Here is a 23,779-nt window from a genome sequence, read left to right as displayed (position 1 = left end):
TCTTAATCTTAAGTGAATGAGTGAAGTTTTCAAATAACTTGGCTTACCCCGCATGAGCAGTATGGATACTCTTTTTTCTTTCTTTTTCTTTCTTTTTAGTTGGTTTCTCTGTTTGAAAACTAGTTACAATTCTCTTAACTTGTTTGGGAGTTTCCCTGTGAAACTGCAGCAGTGTTTTGTGGACTGAAAAAATAAGCCCGCCCTTCAATCTGAATGATGGGTAGTAGATAATGACTGAAATTTCATTTTTGGGTGAACTATCCCTTGAAAGACAAAAAAATCATAAAGAGACATCTGAAAATTTACCAAGTTTGTTGTAGTTTAACAAGTTGGAGGACCCAAATGCAGATGACACCAGACCGTGGGGAGAAGTTCAAAAAGATTTAATGAAATAAAACAGGAACAAAGAAACAAAGGCTTACACTGGTTAAGGGAGGTAAAAATCCAAAGGTCCAACGAAACAGAATCCAAAAAGGCAAACTCAAAAAACAAGCCAGGGGAAAAATAACACAGATGAAACATGGGAGAGAGACATCAAGAACACCACGAACTGACAAAGACAAAGAGGAACAAAGGCACTAAATAGAGAGAAGTAATAAGACACAGGTGGGCAAACAGGTGAAACACATGACAATCAAAAAGAGCGGGAAAAAGAACAAAGACAGGTAGTAAAGACTAGACACATGAGGAAGAACCAAGACTACCAAAATAAAAAAGGAAATCAACAAAACCCAAAACCATGACATAGCTAGGCTGTTTAGTAAGTATGGTATAATGAAAATAATAATACCCACACACATGCACGCACGCACGCACGCACGCACGCACACACACACACACACAGAGTCATCGGTCAGTTCTGATGCTCTTCTGCAGTCCCTACTGGAGTTATGGTAATGAGAAATGATGAGTATTAATGCAAAGCTGTACATGTGACTAAGAACACACAACAGCACAAATGCGTGCACAGGGTGAAAGGTTTAACAGGTTTGATAGGAAAAATTAAGGTTTTTGAACTGAACATTGTTGAAACTGAATGTTATTTCTGACTAAAATATTTTTCATATACGTATATTTGCAACAGTTTTCTCTGTATTTCTAATAATAAGAATTGTTTTGAATTGGAGGAACCTTAAAACATGGAAGCAGAAGTCATGGTCAACATGACTGCCTTTGGGATTGATATACATCCCTGCTATGAAATAGATCATTTCAAGTACATACTGACAAAAAACCCTTCCATTATATGTCTGTTATTATACATTTTTCTGTTATTGTTGGCTGTTATCACCATATGTGGAAACCTTCTTGTTATAACCTCCATCATTTACTTCACACAGCTCCACACTCCTACAAACTACCTAATTCTGTCTCTGGCTGTGGCTGACATGCTCGTTGGAATTATAGTCTTTCCTTTCAGCATGGCATTTTCTCTCAGCTCGTGTCTGTATCATGAGGATTTATTCTGCAAAATACGAGGCAGTTTTGATATATCACTGAGCACATGTTCCATCCTGAACCTATGTTGCATTTCTATTGACAGATATTATGCAGTGTGTCAGCCTCTGACATATACAACTAAAATCAACTATCATATTGTTGTGATCATGATTGCGATGAGCTGGGGGGTTTCTGCTTTAATTGGAATTGGTGTCATAATTGCAGGCTTAAACAATGAACAATGTGAGGAAAGATGTTTAATTGATGTTCTGATCGCTAACACTATTGGACCTATTTTATCATTTTATCTCCCAGTGATCATAATGCTCTGTATCTACCTGAAGATTTTCCTTGTTGCACAGAGACAGGCCCGCAGCATCCAGAGCACAAAGTGTGGAGCAACAGTCAGTAAGATGGAGAGAAAGGCCACCAAAACTCTGGCTACTGTCTTGGGAGTTTTTCTTTTGTGTTGGACTCCTTTCTTTCTTTGCATCACCTTTGTGCCCTTTAGTAATGATTCAGTTCCAGTTCCTGTGATTGAAACTCTTAACTGGCTTACACTGTTTAATTCAATGCTCAATCCATTCATTTATGCTTTCTTTTACAGCTGGTTCAGATCAGCTTTCAGAATGATCATATCTGGAAAAATATTGCATGGTGATTTTACTAATTCAAAATTGCACTGACTGGGTGCAAAAAATAGATCATGGAATTCTAAACAATGTTATAGTAAATGTTTACACAATAGAACAGATTGTATTTACAAAGAAGCACTACATACCTATTAGGAATAGAAATACATATTCTATGTATGTATTCATGTAACCCCCTGTGCCTGAGGGCAGTGGTAGGACTTTTATTTAACAATGATGCATATATACAGCTCTGGAAAAAATGAAGAGACCACTGCAAAATGATCAGTTTCTCTGGTTTTACTCTTTATAGGTATGTCTTTGAGTAAAATGACCATTTTTGGTTTATTCTATAAACTGCTGACAACATTTCTCTCAAATTTGAAATTAAAATATTGCTATTTAGTGCATTTATTGGCAGAAAATGGCAACTGGTCAAAATAACAAAAAAGCAGATGCAGTGTTTTCAGACCTTGAATAATGCAAAGAAAACACGTTCATATTCAGTTTTAAACAACGCAAGACTAATATTTTAACTTAGGAAGAGTTTAGAAATCAATATTTGTGGGAATTCAGAAATCAATATTGGCTAATCTCAATCTTTAATCACAGCAGCGGTTTTTATAATCTTCCTCATAAAATAAGAATTGGTTCAGGTGATCACCTAATCAGTGTCTCATTAAGTAGAATGAGGAGGCTTGTGTTGGAATTCAACAAACACTGGAATGGACTGGCTGCCATACATGTAGAGATCCTGATTTAAGAAACATTTGTGAGAGTGGTCTCTTAATTTTCATATTTTTCTCAGTGCAAATAGCACTCTGAGTATTTGGCATTTGCTCTGCCTCTGTGTGGTATTTTCGCACCAAGCATGTGATGCATAGATGGGAGGACAGGTGCAAACAAGGCAGAGTTTAATTTAACCCTTGTACACCCCTTCAGAAAATCATATTTACCCTTTGCACAAAAAATGCTGTTTTAAATCTTTTGACCAACTTCAGTTCTGATCATAACTATGACATTTATATGTATTTCTTAAATAACTGTAAACCTTTAATGCCAATTTGTGAATAAAAAACACATTTTTTAAATACACTAAATGTGAAATAATTTGTATATACTAATTACACCTGGGTTATTACACCCTTGGATATGTCAATAATTGACGGCAACATTGATTTGAATGCATTGTTAGTTTTTGAGACGTGTGCATTTATTAAAAAATATGCCATCTTTTATCCTGCATGCAAAAAATTCTCAGTTCCTAAAGTGCTTTAAAAATATTATATATGATTTTATTTTTCACTTTAAATGCATTAAATCTTTTGACCAACTTCAATACTGATCATAAATATTAAATTTACATGTATTTATCAAATTATTTTAACACTTTTAATGCCATTTTTGTTAATATATTGACAAATTTATTTATTGACAAAACCCTCCACAAGGGCCCGGTCTCTGCTGCTGGCTCTTCCCTTTCCTCTCTTTCTTTGCCTTGGACCTGTTCCACCAGTGTGGCTGCTGCTGGTGTATGGGACATGCCGCGTTTTCAGGCCATCACTGGGGCAACCAGGGATTTCCCCGACTCCTCAAGGAAGAGGCACCTCCTAAAAAGTTTCCTCTGATTCCAGGTGGGATCCACCGCCATAAACAGGATAAATGCACTGAGACGTCTAAGATGTTGCAAAAAAGGGTCTGTAGCTAACTGCAGGACCTCAGACAAAAGTACTTACTCACAAATTACTTTACAAGTACTGTAGTGTGTATGGGGGCTTTGAACAGGTGTGTGTGTGTGTGTGTGTGTGTGTGTGTGTGTGTGTGTGTGTGTGTGTGTGTGTGGTGGGGGGTGAGTGGTTGCATGGGTGAAAATGTGAGTCTGAGGTCTGTGAGAATAAGAAAGAGAGGGAGAGAGACAGGGATGTGCAAAATGTGATGAGCAAAAAAGACTTTCTATCCCCCTGCACACAAACACACACACTCATAAAATAATTTCTCAATACACACATTCATACCACACTTTTACATCAATACCAACACACTCAGACCATTTTAGTTTGCATTCATGTTTTCTGTTACCAAGCAATAGTCAGAAATGCAACAGAAATAGGCTTCACTGAAACAGCATATAATGGAGCCCTCAGCCATATAGTGGTAAATGACTGTGATTGTGATTATATGATGGATAATAAAAAAAAAAGTCAAGCCAAAAGCTTAGATTGAAAAGGTAGTCATATATAAAACATTATTTTATGGTTAAATTATAGTAGGGTCAAAAAGCGATGTTTTAATGGGAGTCAATGGTGCAAAAAATGTGTGAAGGGTAAAAGGTGGAACTTTTTCTCTATACAGTCTATTATTGTTCTATAATTACATTCAAGATTAAAATTTTAAAATGTCATAAAAGAAAACTGATATCCTTACAAAACGTTGTCCCATGACCATTAACACTGTCAAAATTATTAAGTATCTTTAGTCGAAAAATGCAAAAAATGTACCGAGGGGTGTACAAGGGTTAAGGAGGCAGTGCAAAGAGAGTTTTAGGTATTTTGGTGGAAAAAGTATCTTGAACATTGCACTGAGAGTGGATGTGTCTCCTGGCGAAGCTTTCTTGATTCACCGAATAATAATTTTCCTTTGTCACTGTGGTTGGCTCAGCTGTTTCAGAGTAGTGTAACTGGTTGAGAGTGAATTCATTAATCACCACACCCTCTTTTGTGGGTGGTGGTGGTGATGGTGAGCGGTAAACTTTCTTGGTCACAGTGGGGGCAGCTACATGTTGATACTATATTCGTTGCTGGTATGACTTGCACCACCGTCTTTTGAGATATAAACAACTGTTAAGAAAAAAACAATTAATCACCACACTCTCCGATTTCTACTCCACTTCAGCCAGTCTTTTAGCCCTTTTACTGCACATACATGAACCAAAATAGCAGGTGGAGATGGCTACCTACTGCGTTGCATTGGTTGTTGCACATGAATGATGATTACATATGTATCTGACAAGTTGTGCAGTCCTCCAACTTAAATGACAAAATGTACCATCTTTCCATGCCCTAAAGAATGTTTTCTGATCTGATGCCTCAACTGGCAGAGCAACATTGTTTGTCTGGACCTTTGAAAACTGTTACAAACAAAAGATGTTGCCATGGGCTCACACCAGCCACAACACCCATCAACATGTTGACGTTGAAGCCCATCAGTACTCAGGAGTCATCCTTACATTATTACATGAGCACTCAGTACTTGGATCACGCTGGCCACATGCACCGACCATGGTTTTCTTCACCTCAACAGGGAGCACATAGTCCAGTCAGAACCCCTGTTAAAGATACCAGGGAATCTGTGGCTGTTGTCTGTAAGGACTCTGGAGAGTAGAGCCACCAGCCTCATGTCAAGGGGCAGGCACCTGGCAGACAAGGGATGTTTCACTTCAAGGTGGTGCAACCGATTTGGAAATTAGGAAAGCAGAAGTGGGCCTTTTCACCAATCCACACAACATCCACTGCCCACTGTGTTTCTCCTTGACACCGCTGGGGGTGGACGCACTGGCAAACACCCCATTTCCAAGAAGGCTGCTTCATACCTTCCCTACTTTTTGTCTCATTCTCCCACTGCTAAAGAGGGTCAGCAAGGAGCATTTGATGGTCTTCCTGGTTGGACAGCCACTCGGAATGGTGGGACACCTAGATGACACAACTGTTTCCAGCCCAGCGTTGGACCATCCTCCAAGTCTGGAGGCTTGGTCACAAGAACTGGGTGCACTAGGCATGTTGCTCAAATTCTGCAATATCTGCTGATCTGTCTGATGCCACTATAAAAGTGTATGCGGTAGCTGTTTCTTTCTGACACAAGGGTTCAATCATCAGGTTGTGAAATTTTTCTAGTGCCTCATCCTCAACAGGAACTGGCATTGGTGTTGGAGGCTTTGGTGAGGGATCCCTGTGAGCCTCTTGCTGCTGCTTGCACTTCCTCAGCTCCAAGAGTGAGTATCCTCCCAAGTCAATATGCAGGGAGGAAGAGACCGTTCATGCACACTCTACATAAGGTGTCAATGGCTTTTGTTAGTTGGGCGACTGCCAAGGATATGTACATGGCAGCATTGTGTTCTACACCATGTCTGTTCATATGTTTTGGGTTACTTTTTGGGGTCTGTACTCACTAGGGTAACTCAGCGCTCATGAACAGGTAGTGTGAGTGTTGGCTGTATTGCACTTCATCCCCCTGGGCAATACATGCCTGCATTCTTCCATACTCGACGAGGACTTAGGGAATGAGGTTTGCTGTATGTTTTTTGACACTCCCAGGGTTAGGCCATGGTACCAAACAGTTCAATGTGCATATTAACTGGGTAGGGTTTGACCCCCCTACTTCTTCACAAAGGTAACCTATATTGAGAATGAGATGGTAGGAAGTCAGGATCAGTGCTGCGCAGCCCCTTCTCATTCCCAAACTGTCACATACAGACCATTTGTCACTGCCCCTCTTTGACTCATGCAGATGTACAGACGCTCCAAGCTTTTCAGCTTTTTTCCTCTGTAAGCCCATCTGCAACACACTGGGCTATGGACATAATATAAAGAAGGATAAAGTCCACATATGGAGATGGTGGGGTGGGTGGATGGCTCAAACAAACACAAGAATGCAGTGTTGCCCTCATAATGCAACATAGTTATTGCAACCCCAAACGTGGTCTTATCCTCAAGCTACCAAAGTACTTTTCTGCTTAAAAGGAACCCAAACGGTGACCATTTCATAATGTTAACCATGTGTTAAAGAATCTTTCTGGCTGCAACAGTTACAGCTTCTAATGTGTATGTTATGTTTTATTGTCAGATGCTCAGAGGTGGTAACAGATCATTGGTATGTTGGTATAGGTGAGTAAACACTCAGCCTTATTTCAAAAAGGTCTATAAAATGATAAAATGAGTTGACTTGGATTTACCCCTCACTCCACTCCTGGTTGTAACAGAGTTAATGCTGTAAGAGCAGGCCAGTTCTCAAACCTTAAATGGATTAGGATTAGGTTATTTACAAATAATTTGTTCAGGAGACTTTTGGTTTTATGTCCTTTGAAAAAGATCATACTATGTCAACATAAATGTTAAATATTTTTAGTAAAGTGAAAGGACCCCGAAAAAGGATTTTAAAAGTTGAACTCATTTACAGTTCATGAACTTGCTGTGGTATGTTACTGTCATCAAGATTAAAAACCCTAAATCTGGTTGGACCATTACACAATGTATTCATTATGGTAATGAGACAGGAACTGATAAAAAAGATTGATGACTGTGCGCAATGGCACAGGAATAATGAACACCCATCAATGTAAGCACCTTGAGCATTTAAAACGTATGGCATGAAGTGAAAATCTGTATTTTCATCTTGACGAACTATTCGAGAACTATTACTGTAGTTTTGCATTAAAGCAGGGAAAAATGTCTTAAAATAAATATTACTTATGTTTTAAAGGTTGTTAAATCCTTTATAGAAAACTGATTTGCAGGAAAGCAGAAACATGGCAATAGAAGATTTACATCCCTGTTATGAAATAGATAATGTGTCTTACATACAGACAAGCAGGCCTTCCACAGTTTGTGTTTTATTATACATTTTTCTTGGCTCATTGTCTGTTGTCACAATATGTGGAAACCTTCTGGTAATAATCTCCATCATTTATTTCAAGCAGCTCCACACTCCTACAAACTCGCTCGTCCTTTCTTTGGCTGTGGCCGACCTGCTTGTTGGGGTTTTGGTTTTTCCTCTCAATATGGAACGCTCTTTCATTTCATGTGTATATTATCGAGATTTATTTTGTGAAATACGAAGCAATGTTGATGGAATACTGACCACAGTTTCCGTTCTGAATTTATGTTGTATTTCTATCGACAGATATTATGCAGTGTGTCAGCCTCTGACATATACAACTAAAATAAATTTTCGTGTTACTGTGATCATGATTCTGGTGATTTGGACTGTCTGTGTTCTAGTTGCCACTGGCTTTATAATTGCAGGATTAAACCATGAAAACTGCAAAGAGAACTGTTTTATTAACAGTATAATTGCAAGCATTTTGGGCATTATTTTTGCATTTTACCTCCCAGTGATCATAATGCTCTGTATCTACCTAAAGATTTTCCTTGTTGCACAGAGACAGGCACGCAGCATCCAGGAAGCAAAGTGTGGAGCAACAGTCAGTAAGATGGAGAGAAAGGCTACTAAAACTCTTCTAACTGTTATGGGAGTTTTTCTGATGTGCTGCACTCCTCTATTTCTCTGTTTTTCCTTTCAGCCTTTGAGAACTGTGCCAGTGCCAGTTTCTGTGTTTGAAACCCTCAACTGGGTTTCACTGTTAAATTCGATGCTCAATCCATTTCTTTATGCTTTCTTTTACAGCTGGTTCAGATCAGCTTTCAGAATGATCATATCTGGGAAAATATTTCAAGGCGATTTTACAAACTCAAAACTGCTTTGACATATTCTCTCAAATAGAGGTATTCAAAGTGGGAGATGGGCCCCCCCACAGGAGCTCTGAACAGTTCCACAAGAGACTCAACGAATGGAAATGAAAAAACACCATAATAGTTACCAAAATGAGATCACTTAGAACAGCCCAAATGTGTGTAATTTGGTCGAAGAGATAATAGTGTTAGCACATGAACTGATGCATACAGCTTACATCAGAAACGTTTTTTTTTTTTTTATTATGGAATATTATGTCACCTGCATGGTGGACACTAACACCATTTGCTGTAGTTTGACTTGATGTCTACAGTTCAGTCTTACTGCTCTGAGCTTGTTAGCTCCTGTATCATTTCTATTTAGACTTCAATTAACAATAAGACAAGCTATGACAAGATGAGATAAATTTATTGATCCCACAATATAAATACATAGTATATTGCGCAGGATAATTGCATGTTAGTGATATGAAGGATTATTGGGTGTATACATAACTTAAAACCTAAGCTTAATGATTAAGTATGTATGGAGAATAGTATCCATGTATAAAGAGATGTAGTAGAGTATTGGTTCCAAATCCCGAAGGGAGGCCCAAGCCTGGGAACTAATGATATGTGTTAACGAAATGTTCATGAAAATTACAATTTATACAAAAGTCTGTATACAAAACAATATAAAAATATACACATACAATACAATCTGCCCCTGCCTGAATACAAATGTTCACTTCTTTTTCCATCATTGGAAAATTGTATATATATTTTATATAATGTGCATAATATATGGTAATACAATATGTATGTGTTGATATGACAGAGACAGAAACTTGAAAGTAACTAAAGAACTGAACTACTGCGCTGTGTAATTAGTTTGTGTCTAAGAAAGGAAAAGCACAGCTACAACCTGGAAATTAGAGGCTCTCTGAGCATTTGGCATTACCCTGGCCTTGAAGTTTGCTTTGCCTGTCTGTGTAGTATTTTGGCTACACACTAGGAGGGCAGGTGTAAACGAGAAAGAGGTTGTAGGTATTTTGGTGGAAAATTATCTTTAACATTGCACTGAAAATAGATGTGTCAGACACATCTGTTCTTGAACGACCATCACTGGCCAACCTGATTCTTTTGTCATAAACAAAACTCAACATTAAGGTTTCCTGGCAAAGATTTCTCGATTCACTGAACTCGAGTTTCCATGTGTCACTGTGGTTGGCTCAGGTATTTCAGAGTAGTCTATTCATTAATCACCACAGCCTCATTTGTGAGAGGTGGTGGGTGAGGGGGATCACCTTTCTTGGTCATAGTAGAGGCAGCTACACATTGCTAATATGGTTTGCTCCACCTCTTTTGAAATAAAGACAACTGACATGTACATGAACCAAAATGCCAGATGGGGATGCCAATGCAGTTGGGCCAGCCAAGACCTACTGCATTGTGTTTGTTGTTGCAAATTATGGATGATTAAATATGTATTTGACAAGTTGCAACAGCTGTTCGTTGTGTTGTCCTCCAACTTAAATGACAAAATATACCATCTGTCGATGCCCTCCAAAACAATGGGTGTTTTCAGGAACAGTAGGTGTCTTCAGGAACACATTTTGATATGGTGATATACACACACACCAAACTTAAAACAATACCAGCCATGCTGCCCACATGCACCAACCATGGTTTTCTTCATGTTAGCAGGGAGGACATAGTCCAGTCAGAACCCCTGTTGAAAATGCCAGGGAATCTGTGGCTGTTGTCTGTGAGGGCTTTAGAGAGAGGGGCCGCCAACCTCACATCAAGGGGCAGGCCCCTGGCAATCAAAGGTTTCACTAAGTGCGGCAGATTTGGAAATTAGGAAAGCAGAAGTGGGCTTTTTCACCAATCCACACGACATCCACTGTCCACTGTGTTTCTCCTTGACACCACTGGTGATAGACGCACTGGCAAACACCCCTTGGCCAAGAAAGCTGCTTCCTACCTTCCCTTCTCCCAGCACTAAAGAGAGTGAGACATGAGCAGTTGATGGTCTTCTTGGTCGGACAGCCACTCGGAATCACTGAAATGACCCAACTGTTGACAGCCCAGTGCTGGACCATCCTTCAAGTCTGGGGGCTCAGTCACAAGAACTGGGTGCAATAGGCACGTTGCTCAAATTCTGCAGTATCTGCTGAAGAAGGGACTGTCTCATGCCATAATAAAAATGTATGCAGCAGCTGTTTCTTTCTGACACAAGGGTTAAACCACTTCCCTGTTGAGATTGTCGCACTTTATTAAATTTTGTTCCTCAAACCAGAACATTTAGGGAATGTTGTAACCAAGGGTGGTGAGTAAGATCACAGCATAATTTCAAAGAGCTAGGTAAACTAAGCTTACCTAACCCACTACACCCCTGGTTCTAACACATCAATGGTGTAAACTGTCCCTACTACCCGTACAGCTACTTCTGCTACTATAACTACTAGTACAACTGTATAACTGCTGCTATTACTCTAAAATGACCTGAGATGTACATATCAGAGTGGACCAATTGTCAGATTTTAAATAGATTAGGGTTAAGTCATTTAAAAATAAATTGGCTGAGAGACTTTTGGTTTCACATCAGTGGTGTAATGAGTCAGCACCAGGCCTGAATGCAAAATTTTCAGACATCAGACATAATATGATGTAATGTCAGTGAATCAAAGAAGTAAAAGCATGTAGCTTTAAAATGATCAACAACAGTGAAATGCACTGCTGTGATATAGAGGAGGAGTCTTAATAGCAAGGCCAAGAGAGTGATAAACCCGCCTCCTTTACAAAATCTGGTGTTGGAGTGCCATAACAGATTAAAGCATCATCACTGTCAGAGCACCTGAACATGGATGAAAATGCTGTAAATTAACAGGGGATGATGCACCTTAAAGCGAAAGTTCACCTAAAAAAGAAATTTCACTCAATATCTACTCACCCCTGTGCTGATGTGAGGATGGGTGAAGATCTCCACTTCACAAAACACTTCCAGAGCTTCAACGGAAGACAGTGTTACAGCCAAATCCAGTACAATTGAAGTGAATGGTGACCAGTTTTAAAATGTAAAAAAACAATACAAAAAACCCCACAAAATGTCTCCATACCGCTCATGTGGTGTAATCCAAGTGTAAACTGCAACATTAAAATGTGACCCCAAAAGACGCCTGAAGCGGATACACAAGGTCTCGCCCAAGCGGCGAGACACGAGATATACTAAATCTTGCAATACCTTCACATCTGTGTTTATAATTTTCCAAACAAATAATTTTTCAGTAAGACAAACTGTCTTGACTGAATAAACACTATAAATACAAATACTAATCTTGTAAGGCCCTTATTTATTTTGTAAATGACTGAAGGCTCAATTGTACAGCCTGTAGTCGGTCACGGGCCCTTATGCAGCAACATTATGTACATATGTGGTAGTTCTGCCCGTTTCATGTCCTTGGAAAAAGAAGCCTAAACGGCTAATCAGTTTTAGTAAAATGAAAGGACTTAAAAAAAGATTATAAAAGTTTAACTCATCTGTAGTACAGTAAGTTGCTCTGGCATCTAACGTCATCAAGATGAGACCTCCCACATCTGACTGGATGACGTGTTCATTACGGTAATGAGACGGGCTGATAAAAAAAAGAATGAAGACTGTGCCACTGGGCATAGTCTTCATTATGTGTGATATGTGAACTACGCTGAGTGCTTACAAGGTATGACATGAAATGAAAATCTGTATTTTCATCAGGAGAACTATTACTGTAGATCTGCATTCATGCTGGGCAAAATATTTTAAAATAAGCATTACTATATTCAATTATTGCTAACTATTGTTAATGATTTATGGAAAACTGATTTGCAGGGACCCAGAAATATGGCAGCAGAAGTCACTGATTTACATCCCTGTTATGAAATAGATAATGTGTCTTACATAATGACAAATCCTCCTTCCACAGCGTGTGTTTTATTATACATTTTCCTTGTCGCATTGTCTCTTGTAACAATATGTGGAAACTGTCTTGTAATAATGTCCATCATTTACTTCAAGCAGCTCCACACTCCTACAAACTCTCTCATCCTTTCTTTGTCTGTGGCCGACCTGCTTGTTGGTGTTTTAGTTTTTCCATTCAGTATAGAATTCTCTGTAAGTTCATGTCTGTATTATGAAGATTTATTTTGCAAAATTCGAGACAGTTTTGATGTCGTACTTAGCACAGCTTCCATTCTGAATTTATGTTGTATTTCTATCGACAGATATTATGCAGTGTGCTGGCCTCTGACATACAGAACTAAAATAAATGTTCATATTGTTGTGATCATGATTCTTGTGAGCTGGAGTATTCCTGTCCTAATTGCAATAGGATTTAGAATTGCAGGATCGAAACATGAAAAATGTGAGGAAAACTGTTTTAATGATGGTCTACTTGCGAACATTATGGGGCCTCTTTTGGGATTTTATATTCCAGTGATCATAATGCTCTGTATCTACCTGAAGATTTTCCTTGTTGCACAGAACCAGGCACGCAGCGTCCAGGATACGAAGTGTGGAGCAACAGTCAGTAAGATGGAGAGAAAGGCCACCAAAACTCTGGCTATTGTAATGGGAGTTTTTCTTTTGTGTTGGACTCCTTTCTTTCTCTGTTTTTCCTCTCAGCTATTGAATCATGTGTCAGTGCCTGTCCCTGTTTTTGAAACCCTCAATTGGCTTGCACTGACAAATTCGGTTTTCAATCCATTTATTTATGCTTTCTTTTACAGCTGGTTCAGATCAGCTTTCAGAATGATCATATCTGGAAAAATATTTCAAGGCGATTTCACTGACGCAAAACTACTTTGACATATTCTCCAGAGAAGAGGTGGGTTTCAAAGTCACCCCGGTGGGTGGGGGGTGCTCCGAACTGTTCCACATGAGGATTAATGAATGGAAATGAAATATACTATAACAGTTATCAAAAGCAGATCACTTAGAATAGCGTACATGTGTGTTGACTGGTTAAATACAGTAGATAGTTCAGAGATAAAGTTGTTTGGGGTATTTTACTGTTTTCTCACTTTCCCACTGTCAGAAACTGTTACATTTCTACGGAAAGACCTTTTTCTGTATGTGGTGTATTGCTATGTTATGTCAAACAGGTATGGCCTTCTCTGAAGTGCTGAAATAGCCAGCAGACAAATCAGTCCAGATTAACTCTGGCACAATAAAAACTTGGCATGTCATGAGTCTCTGCAACTCGTACCTGTTTGTCATGTTTTGTATGTTTTACTAACTATGGTATAAACACTGACACAAGCACAAACTCAAGTGCATTTTAATGATCATGATTGTTTATGCAATCATGTAAATGTCTTAAACCCAGAATGTACAACTGCATATGTATGTGCTGATTGTGCATGTACCACCTTTTACTGGCAATGTATGGTTAAATATTCAATTTAATAGTGATTATCTCAGAGTTTATTGAAAATGTTTCATCTAGCACAAAGACAAGTTTGAACAGGGTCCAAGCAGGTGATGAAAACTGAAAATAATGACATTTTCAGAGCAGACGACCAGAGGCAGATTAAAATGACAGGAAAGATTTGTCTCTACCGTTTTTGTTAAATACAATTTCTAATTATCACCTTGAGATCAATAAATGTCATGATGTGTGCCTGAGTGGACAACCCTCTGTCAATATTTGTGGTTGGCAAGTAGAACTTCAACAGGGATTCCAGCCCTGGACCATACTCTTACAGAATGTGTGTTTGGACCACTAGAACATCAGGATAGCACAGCTGTCATCAACCACAGTTGACATTAATATTAATTTAGTTCTTCATACAATTAGTGAAGTACTACATTGAATTCAATGAGAGTGAATAATTTAAAGAGCTGCAACACTTCATCATGATGAATAATTTTGCTGGTCATCGGTACATTGTAGTGACTTTGTAAATGGTTATTAATATTAAATGTCTGACTTGTTTTAAAAGCAATATAATGGCTTTTTGGTTTCAACTGTAAAGGACCTGACATTAACTAGAGTTGGGAATGATAAACCGATATGACCGGATATCCGGTTTTACAGGCGAGAGATATGGCTGTGTTGGTAGCAGACTCCCCATTCGATAGTAATCAGCCACAAATCCTTAGATGAATCGATTGTAGAGCTATGGATCGGCTATCGCGAGACTAGGAGTTGGTTGCCTGAGACTTTACAGTTTTCATCTCTAAAATAACGTGAGAGCTGATTTTAAAATAAATGTTTTTTCATGTTTCAAAAATTGATAATCATTTATGGAAAACTGATTTGCAGGAACCTGGAAACTAGACTTGCACCGATTAATCGGTAATGCTCGGAATCGGGCTGGTTTTCACGTGACTGGCCTTGAAAGGTGACCGGGCTGTCAGCGTCACAAATCCGGTTCTGTGCCCGTCATTGTCACACACATGTTCTGCACGATGTTCACGTCATGCGCGCAGCAGACAAACTGACTGTGACGTCAACACAGCGCTGATAACAGCTACACACTCTGACACATGTCTGCTTGAAGATGGTGTCAGCGACAGATTCCAAAAACAGGATAAAGAGAAGACAGACAGTCTACAACGAGACAGAGCAGCTGACAATGTCGCAAAACAGCCATAAACTCTCCCACACTTCAGGCTAATGCTAGCAAGCTAGCAGCAGACTGTTGTTCACAGAGGGACAGTTCAAATCTCACCTCCTGTTCTGGCTGAAGAATAAACAACCTGTGTTGATGCGTCTCCTCAAACATTTTCTCATCCAGACTCCTTTAACTTCTGTGTTTGTTTTTCTCACAGCAAAGTTTTACTTCAAACTGTTGCACCGCATCAGTCTCCGGTTTGTTTACATCCGCTTCCACAAAAGATCACGTGAAATCGCGTCCCACGAAATCCCGCGAGATGATCTCATGAGATCACGTTCACCCAATTCATAATCTTAATATAAAATTATAATAAAGCCTGGTTGTAATCTGGATGATTTTGGAGAAAGTATTAAATGAATATTTAATAGTCAGTGTCTTATTATGAACATATTTACAAGAAAAGTTCTTGTATTTACACTCACACCTATGGGAAATTTAGAATCACCAATTAACCTAGCATGCATGTCTTTGGACTGTGGGAGGAAGCTGGAGAACCCGGACAGAACCCACGCAGACATGCAAACTCCGCACAGAAAGGCCCTGCCCCATGGGGATTAGAACTCAGGACATTCTTGCTGTGAGGCGACAGTGCTAACCACTGCACCACCGTGCTGCCCTTTAAAAAAAAATCTAATAAAAATATTTTTACAATAAAGATGTGAACAAATTGATATTAGTCTGCAAGTCAGGTGCTAATCAGCCCAGCAGTGTGCACAGACAGCTGCTGTTATTGTGGCAAGTGTAATGAACTGTTACCCAACTCCTATCAGCCCTCTCTATACTGCAAAGAGAGGAACAAGTAATATCAATGTGGACCAGAGTCTCAGAAGTTGTATTTCACTTTGGGAGAAAATGGATACTAGGCAGCAGAGGGGAAGCAAGACACAAGACTCAGCAGGTGTGTTTAAACAAGAAAAAGGAAAATTATTTTCTCTTTTTATTTTTTCCCTCTTCTTTTAAATGTGGATTGATTTATATGAAAACATTCACACAAGAAAAATAAGTACTTTACATTGTACACCATAACCAAAAAAACCTTTCCCTTCTTCTTTCAGGTTTAACCAGGAATTCACCCATCAGGTAAGTATTTAAATTGTTTTATTTCCTAGTTTTGTTTAGTTTTAATGCTATTTTAGTTCACTATTTTAGTAGTAAGGCACTCATTAAATTGTTTCCTACTTTGTCTTATTATTATAGTTTTGTAAATCCTATTTAAAGTGCCTCTGACTAGACAGGTGACCCCTTTAACTTTTGTCATTTCCTGTTTATAACTCTAGTACCTACCACTTTATTGGAAATCCTGATGGTCCGATGTGAGGCAACTGCATGTGACTGTCCTTCCACTCTTAGTTGAGCGTCAATAATTAAAGCATCTTTCTCTTCGTCGCAATGCAGTTCACGGGTCTGGCTTGCCACTCCAGGACCAACTACACTTCTCTCCAACAGAAGCAAGCTAGGCTGAAGACTGCAGTGATCTTGCTGAATCACACACTTGGTTGTAGGCATCTTGGTTGTAGGCATCACTGGGGAATGAAGCAAGCAGCAGAGAGTAGAAAGAAATGTCACTCACTGTTCATCATATTCTCCCCTTTTTAACATGTCTACAGCATTGTTACTGTTGGTTCTACGGTGTTAACAAATATTTTAAAACTTTGTATCATTCAACTGTAATGTTTTTTACCACAACAAAAGTAAAATTGCATTGCCATAACAAATAAAAAAAATTGTCACTGCCCCTTTATCAATTTGCCATGTCATTTTTTTCCTCATTCAGAGTCAATAATGCAAGCCCTGCAACAATTACACACACATATTGGGTAGACTTAGCTTTAGTTCATTTTAGCTTGAACTAGCAGAGGTAATTTTAATCAGTGTGGCTACTTTAATGACATTTCACAATTGCATTAACTTCTATGGGCACACATTACTTTTACTAGAGGCAGCACTACCTCTGGCATGCTTATACATGCTGCTATTCAACTCAACATTAGCAGGCCACGGGCCTCAAAATATAGTTGCTAAGAGCAGGCCATTAATAGACCGGGCCGCAGCTACCCCAACTGATGCTAGCGCGACTAGCGGTCGCTAACGCTAGCACAGCGAACTCTAACATTGCTAAGGCTAATGGTCGCTAACGCTAGCGCAGCTAACGCTAACATTGCTAATACTAATGGCCGCTAACGCTAGCGCAGCTAACGCTAACATTGCTAATACTAATGGCCGCTAACGCTAGCGCAGCTAACGCAAGTGTCGCTATCACATTTTCTCGTCCTTTCACCATGTTTACAGTTCATTAGCTTCATATTAGCCGACACATTAACATCTAACTAAATCATCGAGACTTTTCCTTCAGCAAATGGCAGCAGGATTGTTACGAACACAGGTCTTTTTGGGGTCTGTGAATCTGGTTGGGGTGATATTTACTTTTACAGTCAATAGCAGAACTTTTGAAAGCTGTGGTAAATCACTGTAAGCACACACTTACTCGTGTCTGCTGGGGTCGCTGTGTCGACACACACCTGCACCGCTCTCTGCTCAGGTAGAAGACCTGCGATGTCTCAATACGACTGTATCAACTACGTGAGGGGGCGGGCTTGACCCTTTGATTGACATGGGTAACACCAATAAAATTAACCATGAAATATTTCCCACAAAATCAGGTCCCCCAACCATACATTAACCTTCCCACCGTATTTAATTATTATTTAACTCATTATTTCTGCTAGTAGTGACACTTTTAACTATCTGCAGGTCATGTTATTTTCAATAACCACCTCCAATTTATTACATTTACAGAGCACTCATTTTATCTGGGTTATCCTACTTCTTTTTCTTTGCAGTTAAGCAATCATTCCATATTACTATTTATTTACAATGTCGTTTCTCACATTAAATCCAATATTTTGTATTTTTTTAAGGTTCTGATGGGGAAGTGCAGGGGTTACACAAGGTGGAGACAATCTCATTTAACCCATTTTTGGGGTATGCATTTATTTTTATTTTTATTCAATAATACTGTAGGAGCCAAATATGTTGGTGACATATTCCAAGGTTTCACTTGTAGTTCACTGTTTTGAACATGGGGTGTCGCTGTACTGCTCAGGTGTAAAGGTAGCTGGGTTACTGTTGTTGGCAGGTGTTTGACCCGGAAGGGCAAAGGGTTTTTGACCGCTACGGCGCAAATGTTTGTCACGCTGTATGCTGAATGTTTGTCTTTTTCTTTTTGAAACAATGGACATCGTTCATGATTGCGCGAGGGAAATAAATTGTTTGCTGCAATGAAGAACGACCCGTGGATTAATTCAAGGAACGGCACGGCGTATGGTTATCAACAAAGAGTCGAGCGCGTCAGCCAGGTCACTCTGGGGTTAAACGTCTCAGGGGCTAAGTAATAGATTAGTAATAGTAATAATACAAATACAGAAAAACACCATGATTAAACACAAATTTACTGCAGCCTATTTGCAACAAAACGAAACTGAACATTCACAGCCACACCGACCTTTATTATGTCTTCCTATTTCCTTCTTTTTGCCAACATTACATTTTGGACTGGGGTTTTTCGGCAGGTTGCACCTCTCTGTCCCCAGCACGCTCCTCTTCTCCGTTGTGCTCCTCTCTTCTCCCTCCCCAGTCCCTGGCTGCTCCGCTGTGGGACCACTTGGACTGAGAGACCTCTACCCCATCTTTGATCCCTCTTGCATGCATTTGTATTTCATTTTGTATTTTATTGAAGATATTATAAGCCAGTTTTTCTTTTGTTCTCAGCCGTATATCTTGCCATCTTTTTTAATTTCATCAGTTGATCTTGACTTTTTTGTGCTGTAGCTCAACAATATGTTTATTTGCCTCTTCCACCAACACCTCCATGGGATTGAATTTCATTTTGCGCTTGTGTGATGGACAGTTTGCAATACTGGAAACTGAAGCAAACTTTGAGTTTCCTTTGAGACGATGACTAAGAGATCCACACCATGAGAATGAGTGATCTGTCTGGGTGGGCGCTTTCAGGCAACACTTGGCAGCAGTGGCGGATCCTCCGTAGGGGCACTGCCCCCCTGTGATCTGATTGGCCACCCTGTGTGCCCCCCAAATTTTCGTTGGAGATTTACATTATTCACTACGATTTCCGACCCTCCTGAATGCAACTTCATTGTCCGACTGCAACTGAATGCACCAAAGACGTTAGTTTGATCTTTTGATTGGTACCATGCATTTGGTTTGGATTTGAAGAAGCTGTGAAAACGTTTGCTGATGCCAGAGGAGGAGACGAGCAGCTCTGCACCTTTGCGGGAAGAAGACTATATTAGTTTTGAATTGCATGAAGTTTGGCTAACACCTGTGCAAACTACTGTTAAAATCGACTTGCCTCCATTTGCATGGAAAATGTTTGTGTGGTTTCAGGAATAAAGAGAAAGAAATTAGGCATGTATTCCTACTATAAATTCATGTCCGAAGCGTGAAGACTTGTGGCTCAAACTGAAAATGTGTTAGTCTAATTAATGCCATCTTCACAGCTAGCTAATAGTGAACATGCAGAACACTATGATGTTTACTGAGCTGTGCACAGTGTTGGGCACGTTACTTTGAAAAAGTAATTAGTTATAGTTACTAGTTACTTCTCCCAAAAAGTAAGTGAGTTAGTAACTGAGTTACTCCACTATAAAAGTAATTAGTTACCAGGCAAAGTAACTATTGCGTTACTTTTTTTTTTTTTTAATCCAGCTTTTGCTGCTTGGACGGCGTGGCTCTGTGTCCTTCTTTGTTAGCGGAGCTCACATTAACAGCACCTGGCCTGCTATCATCATTACCGGTGTCAACAGTGTTTTTGGCCACTAGCTTAGTAGAAGCGTGTGCCGTCGAGAGGTGCTTCATTAAATTGGAGTTGCTTACACCGGACGTGGACAAACTCTTTGCTCTGGGACATAATGTACACTCAACATGTACATTTTTACCTTTTACCTCGATGAGATCAAAGTAGTGCCTGTATTTCCACCTCGAAAACGCCGTCTTTGCCTGCGACTCCGGACTCGCTATCTCTGATAGTTTGTGTGTGCGTGCTGCTATGTGCTGGTTTTGTGTGTAAACACCCGCCCACCTGATGTCTCTGGTTGGCTTAACATGAAATCTTACTCTACTTTAGCCAATCATCATTACTTAGGCGGTTATCTTGCCCCTCCCCTCCCCCCTCACCAAAGGGAAAAAAAACACACACCTTTGCAGCTCCTGTGTCTGTGTGAGCCAAGTCGGATGACAGCTTCAGTGAGTAGCTTCAGTAACGCGCAGTAACGGCGTTGTAACGATAGAAAAAGTATTTAGTTAAATTACCCGTTACTGAAAAAAGTAACGCCGTTAGTAACGGCGTTTTATTTTAACACCGTTATTCCCATCACTGGCTGTGCACTAATAAATGATTTAAGAATATGGAGTATTGTTACTGTTTATTATTGTTCTCAAGTTTACTATAAAATGTATAGAGTGCTGCTTATTGTATTTAATTTTATTATTATTTTAAAACTTACATTACTGCACAGAACATTTAAAATTATTTTATTACAGGTCAAGGGTAAAGATTATTGTTCACTGTGATGTATTGAGTAGTACTCATGTTGATTAAGACTGATTAGTATACAGAACCCTATGATGTTTATGGTATACAGCTGAGATCTGGTTGCTAAAAGTACAAAATATTATTTCTTATTTTATGTGTGATAATTGGCAGTAAACATTCTAAGAAGTGGAAATTGACAGGGTTGTAAAAAGTGTTGTTCTTGCACAATATTTGTCACTTAACTGCCCTTAGGATACTGTTGTTGAGCTTACCAGTTTTACATAACAGGCAGATGTTGCAGATGATGATGCTGTGATCATAATTTTAATGTTAACAGTCCAAAATGAAAAGGTCATATACACCTTTCCTGTTGGGTTAAAGAGCCAATAAAAACATGAAAAATACTTTGTTAAAGCGAGAGGTCGGTAGCAGCTTTAATGTTTTCTTATAACTTTTCGGTGGCCCCCTCCAAAATATCTGTTGTACCCCTCGTGCCCCCCCACTAAAATTAATCTGGATCCGCCCCTGCTTGGCAGGTGGATGAACCGTCTGTCGTGTCTAACATGGGCAGTCATGTTCCAGACTGTAACGTCATCAAGATGACAACACCTGCATCTGACTGGACAGTTTTACAATGCGTCATCATGATAGTGAGACAGGGGTGGATAAAAGTCAAGATTTTGCCCAGTGGCACAAGAAGAATGAACACCCAACAACACTGATCAGTGTACTACCTTGAAGATTTAAAAGGTAGGTTGTGAAATGAAAATCTATGTTTTTATCTACAGATATATTATTTTAGTTGGGCTTCAGCGCTGGCCAAAATACTTTAAAACACAGATGCTTTTCATGTTTTAAATATTGTTCATCATCTGTGGAAGATTGATTTGCAGGAATCCAGGAACATGGCAGCAGAAGTCACTGATTTACATCCCTGTTATGAAATCAATAATATGTCTTACATACTGACAAGTCCTCCTTCCACAGTGTGTGTTTTATTATACATTTTCCTTGGCTCACTGTCAGTTGTGATGATATGTGGAAACCTTGTAATAATCTCCATCATTTACTTCAAGCAGCTCCACACTCCTACAAACTCTCTCATCCTTTCTTTGTCTGTGGCTGACCTGCTTGTTGGTGTTTTAGTTTTTCCTTTCAGTATAGAATTCTCTCTAAGTTCCTGTCTGTATTATCACGATCTATTTTGCAAAATTCGAGAAAATTTTGATGTAACACTGAGCACCGCTTCCATTCTGAATTTATGTTGTATTTCTATTGACAGATATTATGCAGTGTGTCACCCTCTGACATACAGAACTAAGATAAATGTTCATGTTGTTGTGATCATGATTCTTGTGAGCTGGATAATTTCTGTTCTAACTGCATTAGGCTTTACGATTTCAGGATTAAGTCATGAAAAATGTGAAAAAATTTGTTTAATTGATCTTGCAAACATTATAGGACCAATTTTTTCATTTTATCTCCCAGTGATCATAATGCTCTGTGTCTACCTGAAGATTTTCCTTGTTGCACAGAGACAGGCACGCAGCATCCAGGGAGCAAAGTGTGGAGCAACAGTCAGTAAGATGGAGAGAAAGGCCACTAAAACTCTTGCGATCATTATGGGAGTTTTTCTGATGTGCTGGACTCCTTTCTTTCTCTGTTTCTCCTCTCAGGTTTTGAATCATGTGTCAGTGCCTGTCCCTGTTTTTGAAACCCTCAACTGGTTTGCACTGATAAATTCAATTCTCAATCCATTCATCTATGCTTTCTTTTACAGCTGGTTCAGATCAGCTTTCAGAATGATCATATCTGGGAAAATATTTCAAGGTGATTTCACTGACGCAAAATTGCATTGACTGTGCTCACGCATTACATACCTACTCAACTTAAAAACTGCTCAAATAGCCAACAAAAGAGTTAGTACTGAAAGAGTTTAGCACTTTGTAATTAGTCTCTGCAATGTGTACCTGTGCATCATGTTTGTATGTTGCTTTTTTCAAAATGATTTAATTACATATTAAGATGAAACTGAGGCACAAACAGAAGTGTTTTTTAATCAACTGTCATTTGTGCAATCATGTAAACGGCTTTAATGTATATTTTTTTGTGCTTGCAGCAACTGTTACTGACACTATATGACCCTAAGACTGAGTAAAATATTTGATATGATGCTGATCATCTGTTTTTATTGAAATAGCCAGCAGCTGTTTAAATAAAGATAAGATATAGATGTCCTGAAGAACACTGGTACAACACTGGCATTTCCCCCAGCAGGAATGACTCTGATACTGACCTCAAACTGTCTTGTCCTGTTGAGAGTTGGAAATATTCCTTAGAAGTCTTTATTGTCACCACAACCACAGGCACCTGTGCAAACTGTGCCCCTGCTATTAGTCTTTGGGAAGCAAATGTGTGGCTTTGCCCCCCCCCCCCCCCCTTGTTTGGATCATACTCCTCTGTGATTTGAGGCATGCAGAGGGAAAATCTTTGACACCACAGAAAAGAAAAAAATCACAACATAAAACATTCCACAGTCAGTCATCTGTACACACGTACATGATAGATGGCAAATTAACAGTGCTCTGAGTTCATGTTTATTTTGTATTTGTATCTTGTACACCGACCCGCAGGTATTTTAGAGAGAAATCTTCATCTTTTGAAGCAGTTCACACCTCATTCCCACAGTCTTCTCCCACTCATATAGTTCTGGTGGTCAGTTGAGGTGACAAAAGCCCAAAATGTAAAGTTTATGTTAACATGTGACATATGTGTTTGTAGAGTTATGTGTTTTTATGGTTGTAAGATATTGTTGATATTTCATATTTTACAAAGGGAGGGTGTAATATTTCCTACGGAGAGCGCAGCGAGCTTAAGTTTAATTCAAGCTGCTAATATGGATCTTTTTTTTTTTTTTTAACATTTTATCACAATGACAAAAACACTGGGCCACTGCTGAAAGATGATAAAGTTTTCTTACATTGACTGCTGTTAGTTATTGGTTTGATTAATGCTGTAATAATGTTGACAGCTAACTGTACTCAGTTTCTAAA

The 23,779-nt window shown here is 39.2% G+C and overlaps 4 protein-coding genes across 4 annotated transcripts; all 4 read left to right on the top strand.

Annotated features, from left to right (window-relative positions):
- Positions 1-1,139: 1,139 nt before the first annotated feature.
- Positions 1,140-2,126, top strand: LOC146314038 (trace amine-associated receptor 1-like). The gene has a single exon (XM_084737541.1). The coding sequence runs from the start codon at positions 1,140-1,142 to the stop codon at positions 2,124-2,126; it is 987 nt and encodes a 328-aa protein (XP_084593667.1).
- Positions 2,127-7,593: 5,467 nt separating this feature from the next.
- Positions 7,594-8,550, top strand: LOC146314037 (trace amine-associated receptor 1-like). The gene has a single exon (XM_084737060.1). It carries the CDS (start codon positions 7,594-7,596, stop codon positions 8,548-8,550), a length of 957 nt encoding a protein of 318 aa, XP_084593186.1.
- Positions 8,551-12,398: 3,848 nt separating this feature from the next.
- LOC146314036 (trace amine-associated receptor 1-like) lies at positions 12,399-13,361 on the top strand. The gene has a single exon (XM_084737366.1). The coding sequence runs from the start codon at positions 12,399-12,401 to the stop codon at positions 13,359-13,361; it is 963 nt and encodes a 320-aa protein (XP_084593492.1).
- Positions 13,362-21,450: 8,089 nt separating this feature from the next.
- On the top strand, positions 21,451-23,119 carry LOC146314035 (trace amine-associated receptor 1-like). Its single transcript, XM_084737534.1, has one exon. It carries the CDS (start codon positions 21,632-21,634, stop codon positions 22,583-22,585), a length of 954 nt encoding a protein of 317 aa, XP_084593660.1. The 5' UTR covers positions 21,451-21,631; the 3' UTR covers positions 22,586-23,119.
- The last annotated feature ends 660 nt before the right edge of the window (positions 23,120-23,779 follow it).

This window comes from Lutjanus erythropterus, chromosome 15 (genome assembly GCF_056507025.1).
Source record: "Lutjanus erythropterus isolate fLutEry1 chromosome 15, fLutEry1.hap2, whole genome shotgun sequence".
NCBI classification, from domain to species: domain Eukaryota; kingdom Metazoa; phylum Chordata; class Actinopteri; order Lutjaniformes; family Lutjanidae; genus Lutjanus; species Lutjanus erythropterus.
This window is presented reverse-complemented; position numbering and strand designations above follow the sequence as displayed.

Bases quoted from the DNA above. Each gene is read 5' to 3' on its own strand.
- LOC146314035 (XM_084737534.1), top strand. From the start codon at position 21,632: ATGGCAGCAGAAGTCACTGATTTACATCCCTGTTATGAAATCAATAAT.
- LOC146314036 (XM_084737366.1), top strand. From the start codon at position 12,399: ATGGCAGCAGAAGTCACTGATTTACATCCCTGTTATGAAATAGATAAT.
- LOC146314038 (XM_084737541.1), top strand. From the start codon at position 1,140: ATGGAAGCAGAAGTCATGGTCAACATGACTGCCTTTGGGATTGATATA.
- LOC146314037 (XM_084737060.1), top strand. From the start codon at position 7,594: ATGGCAATAGAAGATTTACATCCCTGTTATGAAATAGATAATGTGTCT.